Raw genomic sequence first — 13,236 nt, forward strand, 5'->3', positions numbered from 1 at the left:
GCTAGCGCGGACGGCGCCGCGAGCCGGGACCCCGCCGCCAGCCGACGAGAACAGACGGACGCCTCGGCGGGTCTGCTCCACGCGGCGCTGTGCGTGCCTGGAGGGCGGGGGCGAGCCTGGGACCCGCCAACTTTGGCCGGGTCGGGGGGAGAGTGCTGGTGCGCAAGATTTGGTGCGGAGAAGTCTAGGTCCCCGGACGCCCCCCTTCTTTCTCCCCGCCCCGCAGTGTACGCATACTTGGAGTCTCTCTCCACCTTTGGAAACTCGTTCCTTTGGGTTAAGCATCACCCTCTCTTCTTGGCTTTTAATGATAAATTATACTGGGAGCGATGGGCACGAAGGCCTAAGGAGAATGAGTAAATCTGTTCACTTTCATCCTTGGTAGGATCCTGGACTCTGGGCGGGGGGAGGGCATAGAACGAGGTACCGGGTTTTATCCATTAGGTGAGATGTGTAGGTCCGAGAGGTGGAGGGAGAGCCCCATCTGTCATAGCCTGGGACCAGTTTGGGCAAGTTGTGTGAAGGTGCTAGGAAACCTGATGGTACCAAAGGGGAGTTGCTGCACGTTCTGCTGGGTGGGTCCCTGGGGCCAGCTCTGTAATTGTGGTGGCTCATGAGCTTGGGCCAGCCTCAGACAACCGTGGGCTCCGTGGTTTGAGGGCGGGGGAAGGGGTGGTGGTGTTGGGAGAGTGGCTGGGGCAGTCTGTGGCCAGGCAGAGCGGCACTGTGCCAGGACCTTGGCGACATTAATGCCCCACAGGCTCCTGGGAGAAAGGGAGAAGCCAAGCAGTTTGGATGCTGTGGGAACAAGGGCAGTCCCCTCTGCAGATCTGGTTGTGTAGTTAGGGAGCCCACGGACACCCAAGCTCAGATATGCCCGCTGGCCCCATGCTCAGGCCTCCTCGTACCATAGTTAACTCTTCTGTACAATGAGGGGTTGGATCTTTTAGATCTCATGTTCTGGAGTGTGTCCTCCCATTGTGTAGCTTCATGGAGAAGGTGCCCAGGAGTGGCCTTGAGGAGTGGTAGGTCACAGTCAGAGGGAGAGGAACAGGGACGGCCTCCTGTCTTCCTGTCCAGCAGGACTGCCAGATGGTCAGGGGAGTGGGAGCACAGCCCGCAGGTGGGGGCAGCAGGGTTCGGGATCTGATCTGGAAGCCCAGAGTCTGAGCCTGAAACATGCTGGGAGAGCGGGTTTGCGCCGATGCGTGCGTGCGCGCGCGCACGCGCACACACACACACTCCTCACTCTTCCTCTGCTTTTTCTGGGTAGGGGGAGACTACTGATGGAACCACCTCCCCTGGCCACAGTCAATTCCCATTCCCGTTTTATGAGAACTTTGTCATACAAGAGTTTATCTTTTGGCTGAGGTGGTGAATGGCCTGGAAACCATCTCTTCCAGATGTCTAAAAGAGCTGGTATATTTAGCCAGGAGATAAAGAGGCACTCAAGGTCAGGAATGGTGTGTGTAAGAGCCCACTCTGCAGCTGGAGGTGGCCGGCTGTGACCTACAGGTGGACGTTAGGCAGACAGATTCGGCTCTAAGAATAGGAATCGTAGCACTTATCACGTCCCAGCATTTGTTCCAGGCACTTTTCCTATGTTAATTCATTTAATCTTCACAACATCCCTATGAGAGAGGTTTGTTGTTTTTTTTTAATATTTATTTATTTGTTTATTTGGTTGCACCGGGTCTTAGTTGCAGCAGGCAGTCTCCTTAGTTGCAGCTCGTGGGCTTCTTAGTTGCAGCACATGGGCTCCTTCATTGTGGCATGCGAACTCCCAGTTGTGGCATGCATGTGGGATCTAACCCGGATCTAACCCGATCCAGGGATCGAACCCGGTCCCCCTGCATTAGGAGCACAGAGTCCTATCCACTGTACCACCAGGGAAGTCCCGAGAGAGGTTGTTTTGATCCCCGTTTTATAGATGAGTTTGCCGAGCCCTTAGCTAATGTGAAGCAAAGCAGGGATTGGAATTCCAGCAGCCTAGCTCCTGAGGTCAAGCCCAAAGCCCCACACTCTGCCCGTTCGTGTTCCAGAACTTCTTAACTGACAGATCAGGCCAACGATGGGACTGTGGTGAGCCCTCCATTGCTATAGGTGTTCAAGGAGAGATTGAAGAACCCCCCTGTTGTGAGTGGAAGTTGGCACTAAATGTTCACTGAGCCTTAAAGGTGTACAGCAGTTGTCGGTGATTTCTAGTTCACAGACATGCTGTGGTGGACAGCTGGCCCCTGGCGGGAGGAAAGGGTCCCGTTCACCCGAGTAGTTTTCATTCTGGCAGGCGGGGCAGGTGCTGTCCAGTCTCCGGGGCCGTGACTGGAGGGCAGCTCTCCCTCTGTGATTCTAAACTTAGAATGTGTCAGAATCATCTGGGAAACTCGAAAATGTCAATTTCTGGGCTCTGAAAGCACTAAACATAATCATGATTTAGTAGATCTAAGATGAGGTGAGAAAATCAGTCCTGATTAAAAGGAAATTCTGAAGTAAATCCTTTGAACCTAAAAGCCTTTCTGTTTTTTCAGATGTTAGGTAGTAAATAGCTTCTGATGGGAGAAGATAAGGACAGAGTATTTTTCACCCAGTTTGACAAACAGAGAAGCTGTCTGCTGACTTGAACTAGCTCTGCAACAGACCTGCCACTTGGCTCTGCTGGACCCTTACTCTCCCCACTTCCTGCTCCAGCAAGGGGCATGCCATTTGGACTCTGCCATTATCAGTGGCTACAGGATCATTTATTTTTACCCAAGACCCTACCCCTCGTCTCCATGACCACCTTGAAAATCTTGTTAAAAGTTCAGCTTTTATTAAGAGGTTACTGAGAATGAGAATTTGTTTGTAACAGATACTCCCACAATCTGTCGCCACAAACTGTACTGGGTAATAATGATTTTCTAAAAAGTGGATGTTTGGGACTTCCCTGGCAGTCCAGTGGTTAAGACTCTGTGCTTCCAATGCAGGGGACGTGGGTTTGATCCCTGGTCTGGAAACTAAGATCTCGCATGCCGCAAGGCGTGGCCAAAAAAAATAAAAGTGGTTGTTTGATGCTTGGTTTGTTAAGGTTTACTGATCTTCTGATAGGTTATAGTCACAGTCGAGCAGAGTCTAGGGTCGTAGACTTGGCCACTGGCTGTCTGCCTGCTCCTGCTGCATCACCCCTCCTTGCTTTGGAACCTTCGCCCCAAGCCCAGGATAAAGTGCCTGAGCAGCTGCCTGCGTAGGGCCATCCTGTCAATCAAACGAGAGATCTGAAGTGCTCGGACGTGTGTAGGGATCACCCCTCTGCTGATGTTTAGGCCCCCTGTGTGTGACATCTCACTTAGCATCCGAGTGGGTTAGAGGGAGGGACAGAGATGGATGGAGCTGAGAGGCTGGCTGGGGTCTCACGCACCTGGTCCACATATAAAATGTGGCGTGTTGGGGAAAGTGTACAAGCAGAGAAGGTACCACGACCCCAGCTCTCATCTCCAGAGAGGGAGGTGTCGAGGCCGTGTCAGTCCTCAGCGTGGCTGGTGTTCCCTAGAGAGGGCCGGGGGCGGGGCCTCATTAGACAGGCGGGCCCTCTGCAGCTCGGTAGCTGGGATCTACGTGTTCTTCCCTTGAGCTAAGGGACCTGCAGAGCCAGCCCTGTGTGGAGCTGCCAGAAGGTGGAGAAGACGTGGCCTCGAAGCCCACCTTGGCTCTCCTTACCGGCCTCCTATAAAATGGGCGTGTGTTTTGGGTGGCATTTTTGTTTTGCAGGTTCAGAGCCTGGTGTCGGTCGGTGCATCCCCCCCCCCCCTTATAATTCTCAGGGGGATCAACGTACACGAACCAGACTCACAAAGGACAGAGAGATAAATCAGAATATGCCAGTTCCTTAACTTATGGTGAAAAATAGAGCTGACAATCAAACTGGAACTATATGGTGGCCGATTACGTGTTTGACCACCTAACGTGAAGTCTGCACGGGAAGCCCAGGGTTAACAGAGTCCGAGCACAGAGGTTTGCTGGATAAGCTGGCATCGTGGAGCCAGGATGGCCTGAAGCACCCGTCTCCCTTAGGAAGAGCCCTGCGGTGCAGGACAGAGACTCTTGTCACCTGGGCAAGGCCAGGAAGCCCAGACAGACTCTGGAGCCCCCAGTGCCCTTCTCTCGGCGTGGTCCATGGTGACAGTGCCGCAGTGTTGGTGCCAGCCCCTCCGCCTGCCCTCCAGCCTCCCTGACAGGTCCAAAGGCCAGGACCTGGGGCTTCCAAACTCCCTGCCATTGCTAGGCCCCCTTCAGGTGGCTGATCTTTCCTCCAGGGCTTGGTGTGACTTGTTTCCAGGCTCTGGGGACACTTACTTTTCTCTAGCGATTGGTCATAGTGGGAATTTAACACGTATTTGAGTGTCTAAGGGAAAAGAGAGTGAAGTAATTGTAACTCCTTGACCCTCTCCTGCCCCCTCCCCACTTTTCCTTGGCTGTGGTGGTGAGAGAGTGGGACTACTCGTAGCGGGTGCCAACCTTTTTGATTCTGTGACCCTCTTTCTTAACGTTGAAAACTTAGTACATGAGAATTTAGCCTTTCCATGTATTTTCAAATAAATTCAGTATTTAAAGGACACACATGTGTTCATCACAACAGCATCTATAAACGTGTGCATGCAGCCTGCTGGCAGCGTTTGTGCCCATTCAGCCCCTGGGCCTGTTGGGACAAGTCTGCGCCTCCCGAACGTTGACAAAAAGCTAACCAGTCGTCGATCTAAAGGAGAAATAGAGAATTTTATTCACGCCAACCTGAGGATTATAACCCGAGAGACAGTCTTTCAGAAAGCTCTGAGGACTGTTCCACTTGTTAGAGGTCGAAGGCACAGTTATGTGCATTCTAGAGACAAAGGATCGTTTGTCAAAATGACACACTGACATTCTACATAAAGTTCACCGAAGATACACAGTCCAGATCTACACGTACAGCAGGTCACCACGACCCCACACAGAATCAGGAAGAGACTGAAGGGGGAAGCAACGCGTTGACCCTTATGGTTGAGCAGACATTGCTGCCTAACGCATGATGTCGATGCCCGTTGCACGCTAGGGGCCAGCACAGGCAGGGAGTATGTTATGCTTCAGTTGCCTTGTTCTGCCTTAAAAACAAGCTTTATTCCATCATGGTCCGCAGAGCAGACAGGGACTCCCTAACCAAAGCGTCTCCCTGCTCCACCAGCTCCAGGGTTCCCGAGCCTGGCTGGGATTCAGACTCTGGGAGGGAGAGACGGAAGAAGAGGAGAGAGGAACAGAGGACAGAGCGAGGCAGGTGGGCTGTGGATGCCAGGAGGGAGGCGTGAGTGGAAGCAGTGGGGGACGAGGCTGCAAAGCTAGGGCCAGGCTGGGTCGTGAGGCCTCCCCACCAGACGTGCCAGGTGGGACACCCTCTGGGCCCACACAGTGCTCGTGTCCTGTTGGGAAGTGCAATGGGACCCTGTGTCGGGGTCCCTGAGACCACCCCGGGGTCAGGGATTTGCGAGGAGGACTCCCGGGGCCCGTCGTATAGTTGTGTTCACGGCTGTGGTTCATTACAGCCAGAGGACGCAGTCACGGTCAGCCGAGGGGAAAGGCACGGGGCAGAGTCCCGACGGAGCAGGAGACGCGTCCTCTCCTGGCGGCGTCACACAGGTCGTACTTAATTCTTCCAGCCGTGAGTTGTGACAACCGGTGGGAAATGTCCTCTCCCGGGGAAGCTCCCTAGAGACTCAGGGTTTTCACTGGAGGCAGACCATGTAGACACCCTCCTCCTGGCATGTACTGAAATCCCAGAGTCCCAGAAGGAAGGCAGTGTTCAGCACCAACCACGCTGTTCGTACAAACAGTCTGGGCCCAGCAAACCATCCTCATCAGTCAGGAAACCGTGGGAACCTCCCCAAATCCAAGTTCCCCAACACCAGCCTCAGGCCAGCCTCTCAGGCAAGCCTTTCTCGGGGCAGCAGCGTCAGGCCCGCTCTTCCATACGGACCTGAACTTTGGCTACGAGCTCTCTGTCCAGAAGGCCAGGAAGAGATGAGGGTGGCTCTTTGAGAGATGTTTCGGAGGGCGTCTGAGCATGTTCCCGAGAGGAGGTGCCCATACCCAGCCAGGGGGCAGAGGTTAGTTCAGGAGAGCCCGCTGGCCTGCTGAGCGGCTGTCCGGTGGTCAGAATGCACAGGGGGCCGAGGAGGAGGAGACTGCGGTGTCTGACCACTTGTGGGCCTTCGGACTCTGGACCGAAGGCAGGTAGCCCGTGGAGAGGCTGCCTCCAGCCGAGGTGTGTGCCAGTGGTCAGCGGGAGACAGAGCGGGGAGCAGATGCCATTGGTGACAAGGCCGTGGTTGGTAGCAGCGATGGTTTTTACATTCATTTATTTATTTTTGGCCGTGTTGTGTCTTCGTTGCTGCGCAGGCTCTCTCTAGTTGCGACGAGCGGGGGCTACTCTTCGCTGCAGTGCACGGGCTTCTCATTGCGGTGGCTTCTCTTGTTGTGGAGCACGGGCTCTGGGCGCGCGAGCTTCAGTAGTTGTGGTGCGTGGGCTTCAGTAGTTGTGGCTCGCGGGCTCTAGAGCGCAAGCTCAGTAGTTGTGGCGCACGGGCTTAGTTGCTCCACCTGGACCAGGGCTCGAACTCGTGTCCCCTGCGTTGGCAGGTGGATTCTTAACCACTGCGCCACCAGGGAGGTCCCACAGCGATGCTTTTTAAAATCACTCACTTGAGTTGATGAAACAAGGCAGTAGATTATCTTTGCTTTATTAGGAGTGTCTTCATTTTATTTAATTTTTTTCTTACAGATAAATAGTTTAGCATTTGTTCCTAAGCCAGAAGGACCCTTCCCATAATTTATATTCTGCTTAATATAAATATAAACTTTGTGCTTAATTTGCATGAAGTTAATTTTTGCTGTAATTTAAAATACATGCCTTCGAGATGCTGGTCATCTTCTAGGGTCTGACGGCCATTTTAAAGCCCACTTAATGACTGTTTTTAAAGAAATTAGGACACAATGTTTCTTTAATCTTCCGAAGTCGGCTCCAAAGGCTCTGGAGGAGGCTCCTGCCTCAGCTTTTCCAGCTTCTGGTGGCCCCGGGCATTCCTTGGCTTGTGGCTGCAGCACTCCAGCCTCCGTCTCCATTGTCACATGGACTTTTCCTGCCTGTGGGTCTGTCTCTGTTCCTCTTCTTTTAAGGACACCAGTCATATTGGATTAAGGACCTGCCTTATTCCATTATGACCTCATCTTAACTAATTACATCTGCAGCAACCCTATTTTCAAATAAGGCCACGTTCTCAGGTACTGGGGTGAAGTCTTTGGCGTAACTTTTGGGGGACACAGTTGACCCCCGTCACTGTCTCTTGAGCAGACTCCCGTTGCCCCTTTGCCCGTTCCCATGTGTCAGGCGCCCGCCCCACGCTCTCTGTCACTACTGCCCCCCCTCTGGTGTCCACCTGGAGACACAGGCAAGCTGAGGATGACTAGGCGGGCCTTGCCAGGAGGGAACCAGCCAACTCCCCTGAGATTGTGCCCACAGGTGTCCATGGCCTTCCAGGACCTGGCCGTGCGGTTCTCCGAGGACGAGTGGCGGCTGCTGGGGGAGGGGCAGAGGGCGCTCTACCTGGACGTGATGCGGGAGAACTACGAGACGCTGGCCTCCCTGGGTGAGGGGCAGGCAGGAGCTGGCTGGCGGGTGGACGGGAGGCCGGGTCCTGAGTCGCTCTGGACCCTGGGACCCACCGGGCCTTGGGCTTTGCTTACACAATGAGGTGGCGTCGGGAGCCTTGCGCTGAGCTGGGGGCCTCGCGGGTCTTCTATGCTGTCGTTTCTGTGGACTGTACCAGGGTGCTGGGTGTGACTCAGTGGGGGCCCTAACAGACTGGCAAAACAGCACTGGTCCCCGAGGTTCTGACCGTCCCTGGGGTTTGGGTGCTCATACGGACACACACGTGCACAGGTGCGTGGATTGCAGGTGCCCGGGCTGCTGGCGCGATTGCGTGGGGGGGGGGCGGAGGCCGGCTTCCACTCCCGGGGGACTGTCCCTCTTTTCCTTCCCAGGGACAGTGGAGCTGCTGCCCCTCTCTGCCTTCCTGTGTCCCTCGGAGCCTGGAGGAGCCGTGGGGGGCGGGGGCTGTGCTGCTGATGGGCAGGACCCTCCGCGGGGAGGAGGGCCCCTGGGTAAGTAATCTTGGCGGACGAGGACAGGCCCTTTTGGGGTCCTGGTCCTCCTGGGTAAGCTAGGCCCAGGTGGACTCACTCGTGTCCTTCCCACACGTCCTCAGCCCCTGGCTCCGTTCCTTCCGGGACGCTGTGACCGCAACCCTCCCCGCCTCGCCACACCGACCCCTCCATGACCTTTCACCCCTCACCCCTCTGGGCCGGGAGCCTGGTACACTGTTGCCCATCGCATGAAGTGCTCAGAAGAAAGCTGGGATCACCCTTGGAGAGCTTTCCCCGCTTAGGCCCCCTTCCCGCCACCACCCGTGCAGAGCCAGCCTGCAGCCCCTGAAGGTCCAGAGGCTTTGGGCGGCGGATGTGGTCCAGGGGGTACCAGGAAAGGCAGGGGCCCAGATAGTGGCAGGGCACGGGGAGGCAGCCCTCCTTGGTGGTCCCCTCGGAGGAGTAACAGGGAACGAGCGACAGGAGCTCAGTTACCCGTGGTCCCCAGCGTCCTGCTCCTGGCTGTGCCCTGAGCCCAGGTCCTCTTTGTCTGCGGACATGGGTCTCTCCTTTGCTGCCCCTCACGTGGTGGGAGGATTACATGAGACGCAGCGTGACGCCGCAAGCAGCAGCATGAGTGCCGAGCTAATGCGGGGGGTTCCCTGTGGCCTCTTGGCAGGAGGAGCCCCCCAGCACAGCCTGCACCTGAGCGCCCTGGTGCAGCTGGTGAAAGAGATCCCAGAGTTCCTGTTCGGGGAAGTCAGCCCTGAGAGCAGGGGAGCCAGCCTGGACGGGGAGGGGGCGAGCCCCGAGGGTGAGTCGACAGCGGGCGGGCCCTCTGCATCCCATAGACAAGTTCAAGCTGTGGGCAGCGCTGTGCGCCTGCCCGGCCCCTGCCAGGCCCTGGGTGGAGTCGCCCCACTGCATGAACCCGGGCGGCGTGCCTGTCCTCTGAGAGTGCGTGGATCGTGGTGAGACAGCAGCTTCTACTCTTCTCTACTGGCTCTGCCTGGCTTCATCCACGCCCTTGGGGCCCCCGTCGTGGCATGCCCTGCGTAGTGGGCGAGGCCAGCCTTGTTCTGTAGATGAGCGGCCAGGCCCCCCGAGCCTGCACTCTTCCCGCCTCACCAGACCCTCCCTCCTTCCCCAAGCTCTGCTCGCTGGCACTCTCACCTCCTCAGGGGTCTGTCCCCAGCAGCCCCAGCCCGTAGGGTTCCTTTGAGTCCGCTCAGCTGATGGTCGGGTGAGAAGGATCTTATCAGAACAAGACCTAGACTGTGAATCTATGTGTCAGAGCCCAGAGATGACAGGGCAGAGGTTACTGACGTCCTGGTTGTTGTTAGTGGAACACGGCAGGGAAGGGCCAGGACGGGACAATGGTGGGGGCATTTTGCCTCCTGCGGGGCTTAATTCCAGTGTCCCGCCCCCAGCAGCAGCTGTGATGGGGGATACTTGCCCTCTCCGAGGCTTGCTCGGCTGCCTTCCAGACACACCTGTCGGCCGGCCTGGCCTGGCCGCCATGCCCAGCGGCAGCTCATCCCACAGCCCGCCCAGAGCCAGGGGGCAGGGGAGCCCCCTCCCCATCAGTGAGTATGACCCAGCACGGGGGCCCCAGGGAGCAGGCCTAGTGCTGGGCCTCCGCCCGTGGGCCAGCGCAGATGCGGGGTGCTCGGCCCCACTCGCGGGGTGCTGTGTGCAGCGTGCCTGTGGCCCCGGACCTGACTCTCAGAGCTTCTCGCCAGGGCGGTGTTAATAGTCGGGGAGGGCAAGGTGGCCACTGCAATTTCTCTGGGTCTCATTTTATTTTAAAATTTTTGCAAATTATACATTTGTCTGAATATCTGTTTTTATCTGAAACATGTCAAATTAATATGGCATAAAATTGGCACTCCTGAAAAACGTACCCCATTTAGCCTGTAGTTTCAGGTGTCACCTGGCACCTTTGCCACGTGCCCAGCTTTGAGAAACATGTACAAGGCTTGGGCCTGCGTGTTGAGGCTATGGGCATATGAGCTGCTGAGCCAGAGTCAGAGGCTGGGGGTGGGGGAGGGTCCCGGAGTGGACAGTCTTGTGCTTACATTTACACCAGAAGGAAACAGGGAGAGACCCTGCCTTCCCCAGGAAGGACTCCTGGAACAAGCCTGCGGGAGCTGGCTCTGCCGCAAATCCAAGTTCCCAGGACTTGGCTGCCCCTCAGGGATTTAGAGCCTGGAGAGGCCTGTCCTCTCGGGGGACCAGATCCTGCGTGACTTCTCAGGGTCGGGAGCTGGGGCTAGAGAGGCCTTCCTGTCTCTCCTGCAACAGAAACTGCTGACGTGCCAAGGCCTGTGGAGGAGGAAAGCCCAGGAGCCCCCAGCCAGGAGCCTAGCCCTCCTACCTGTAGCCCCGGCAGGCGGAAGAGCCACAGGAATCAGGAGAGAGGGGCCACGGGGGCAGGTGAGGGGCTGCCTTTCCCGAGGGCGGGGCCTGCGCCGGAGCTGAGGGGGTGGGAAAAGGGAGGCGTCCTGTGGCTCCCACCTCAGCCTCCTGACCGCCCGGCGTGGCGCTCAGACGTCGCTCGCATTCTCACGGGTGGGAAATCTGACCCTGAAGGTCCCACAGCTGCCGCATTCAGGGCTGCCCTGAGCGTGCGGGCCTTGCAGGAGCTGCAGGAACCTCTCCTGGGAACAGCCCCCTGCAAGGCCTCATCAACTGCCTGAAGGAAATCCTCGAGCCCGGGCCCCAGCACCCCGAGCGGCCCCTGCGCTTCCTGCCGCCAGCCCGCAGCATGGGTGCGTCCCAGCTGAGCGGAGCAGAGCTGCGGCCCGGGAGCCCGCCCTGGGCAGGTGAGTCCCTGCGGACCCGTCTCCTCACGCCAGGGTTTCTGAGCCCGCGGAATTGCCCTTGGATGGATCTTTGTCTATAAATGTAACATCCTCCCTGAGGATCGTCGCCAGCTTGGCCGTTCCAGTCTCGCCAGTGTCCCATTTCTGGAGCCAGATGGCTGCCTTAGGGGAGCAGCATTGGCCAGCTGGCGTAAGAAAGCTCAGAAATAGACTTTGCCCTGGGTTCTTTGGGTTCTTTACTCGTCCTGATATGGGACACCTGAGGAGGAGATGATGAGTGATGTCACTTCATGTTGACACGAAGTGGGATGCTTGTGGTGGGCTTGGGGGAGCAGGGTGACGCGGTGGGGGCAGGAGCCCCAGCCCTGGACCCTGACGCCTGTTAGCCGGGCAGACTGTGAGACGCTCCTCCAGGCTTTGAGCCTTGATTTCCAGTCTGTAAAAGGGGATAATTGTTCCCATCTTAGAGGGCTGTTGTGAGGCGTAGGTACGCTCTGTGTGTGTGTGTGTGTGTGTGTGTGTGTGTGTGTGTAAAAAGCTTGGGCCTCCTCAAATTAAGTTCTGTTCAGGGCCCAGAGAACCATCTACAAACAGCAACCCAGTCCACCCCCTTCCTTCGTTTGGACTCAGAGTAGCACCGTATGCTCTGCCTGTAGGGTGCATTTGCACATCCTCCTTTCATCCGTCCAGTTCTGGGAGGTGTGTAGACAGGCATTTTTAAACCAAGCACTAAGAAGACAGTGGCCTGTGTGAGGCTGAGTGAGTTGTAAGAAGACCTGCATCTCCAGATTTCTGGCCTTGGACCTCTTAACTGAATTCCCCTTTTGGGTGTTTGTCACCGAGCCTGAAGTCGCCGATTCAGGGGGAACGTGTGTTCCTTTTTTCTGTAGTGAAGACAGAGACAGCCTCAGGGGCTTGTCCCCTCCAGAGTCTGCTGAACTGTCTGAAGGAGATCCCAGAGGCCCGGGACAAGCAACCTAGCCCCTCAGGAGCAAGGGACCCATGGCTGCAGGAGGACCCAGGGGCCTGGAAAAGGAATTCTGGAGGTAAAGGCCACTGGCTGGGCAGGGAGGCCCCTGGACGCCAACCACTGCCTTTCTCCGCTCCAAGCAGGGCAGTAGGTGACCCTCCACTCGGGCGTCCACATCAGTGTGTCGGTTGGAGTAGCCAGACGTCGGGGATCGTGCTGTAAAAGGGCGTAGGCGTGTAGGAGGTGCAGCAGTGCAGTGACATTCCAGATTGGCTCTTACAGTAGGAGCTGAGGGTTCCAGAGGAAGCAGGGGATGGTTGGGAGGGAGAGAGATGGAAAATAGGAGACATAGCTCCAGGCAGTAGACGTGCCGGGTATCATTTTGACGAGGGGGTTCTTGTCACATTCGCATGGGCTCACCACTGGTCATCAGCGTCCCAGAACTTTGAGAAAGTCGATCTGAGTTGGGCGCGCTGCCCTTGAAGGCAGGACCCTGGCTCGGTGCTGCCTGGGGTGGGCTGCTTGGCATCATCCCTCGGCAGAAATCTCTGGAGGTGGGGGTGGGACTGGGTCCATCCGCCGATGACTGAGCAGCGACGACCTTGGAGCTGAGGCGGCTGTGGAGGCCGGGGGCCTTGGATGCCCCATCCTAACCCTATGAGAAGGCCTCACGCGGGGCTTCCCACAGGGCCCCGCCCCTTCCAGACCCCTCCACCCGGGCCTGGTCCTGGAGCTGGCAGCGTGCTCTCTGCAGTGAAGGTGGAGGACGGCTGGGCCCAGGGGCCCCCGGAGCCCACAGCCTGTGAGCTCAGCAAGCGGACCCACGGCCCTTCCGCCGCGGGCAGCCCTGGGGACAGTGGAGGCACCGCCCGGGTCCAAGTGCCCAGCTGGGGCTCTGCAGCTCGAGGTGAGGCCTGGGCTTGTCTGCTCGAGTCTTCCCGGGTGGGGTTCTCAGCGCCCCAACAAAGTTCTGCCAGCCCACAGGGGACGGGGCACCTGCCTGTCTCCTGGGTGGAGAGGCATTCACCTGGCCGTCCTTCCCAGGCAGTTAATCCCTTCCCTTAATTCCCGTCCTCCTTAACCCAGGCCCTTGCCCAGGAAGCCTTCCACTGTAAGGACCGTGGTCTTGCAGACAATTCCCAACAGTTGGGAAGCTGGCCCCTACGTGTGGCTCTCCCAACGCTGCCCCTGGGCCTGAGTACAGCTGGCGTTGCTTCCCCAGATTGGGGAGCAGAAAACAGATCAGAGCCTGCACAGAAGGGTGTCCTGCCCGGCAGGCTCCCACGCCTGGTACAGGAC

General features: G+C 57.3%; 1 protein-coding gene across 16 annotated transcripts in view; it reads left to right on the forward strand.

Annotated features, from left to right (window-relative positions):
• Positions 1–13,236, forward strand: part of KRBA1 (KRAB-A domain containing 1) — a 38,311-nt gene that overhangs the window by 238 nt on the left and 24,837 nt on the right. For 12 of the 16 annotated variants that reach the window (XM_033863440.2, XM_073810049.1, XM_073810050.1 and 9 more), the window contains exons 1-8: positions 2–7,646; positions 8,041–8,160; positions 8,822–8,956; positions 9,573–9,728; positions 10,447–10,578; positions 10,785–10,967; positions 11,858–12,013; positions 12,626–12,844. In XM_033863440.2, coding sequence (XP_033719331.1) covers positions 7,379–7,646; positions 8,041–8,160; positions 8,822–8,956; positions 9,573–9,728; positions 10,447–10,578; positions 10,785–10,967; positions 11,858–12,013; positions 12,626–12,844 — 1,369 coding nt within the window. In that variant the 5' untranslated portion in view covers positions 2–7,378. Of the gene's footprint in view, position 1; positions 7,647–8,040; positions 8,161–8,821; positions 8,957–9,572; positions 9,729–10,446; positions 10,579–10,784; positions 10,968–11,857; positions 12,014–12,625; positions 12,845–13,236 lie in introns of those variants that run through there. The other 4 variants (XM_073810045.1, XM_073810046.1, XM_033863434.2 and 1 more) reach the window with 4 other exon arrangements.

This window comes from Tursiops truncatus, chromosome 9 (assembly GCF_011762595.2).
Source record: "Tursiops truncatus isolate mTurTru1 chromosome 9, mTurTru1.mat.Y, whole genome shotgun sequence".
Classification (NCBI taxonomy): Eukaryota; Metazoa; Chordata; class Mammalia; order Artiodactyla; family Delphinidae; genus Tursiops; species Tursiops truncatus.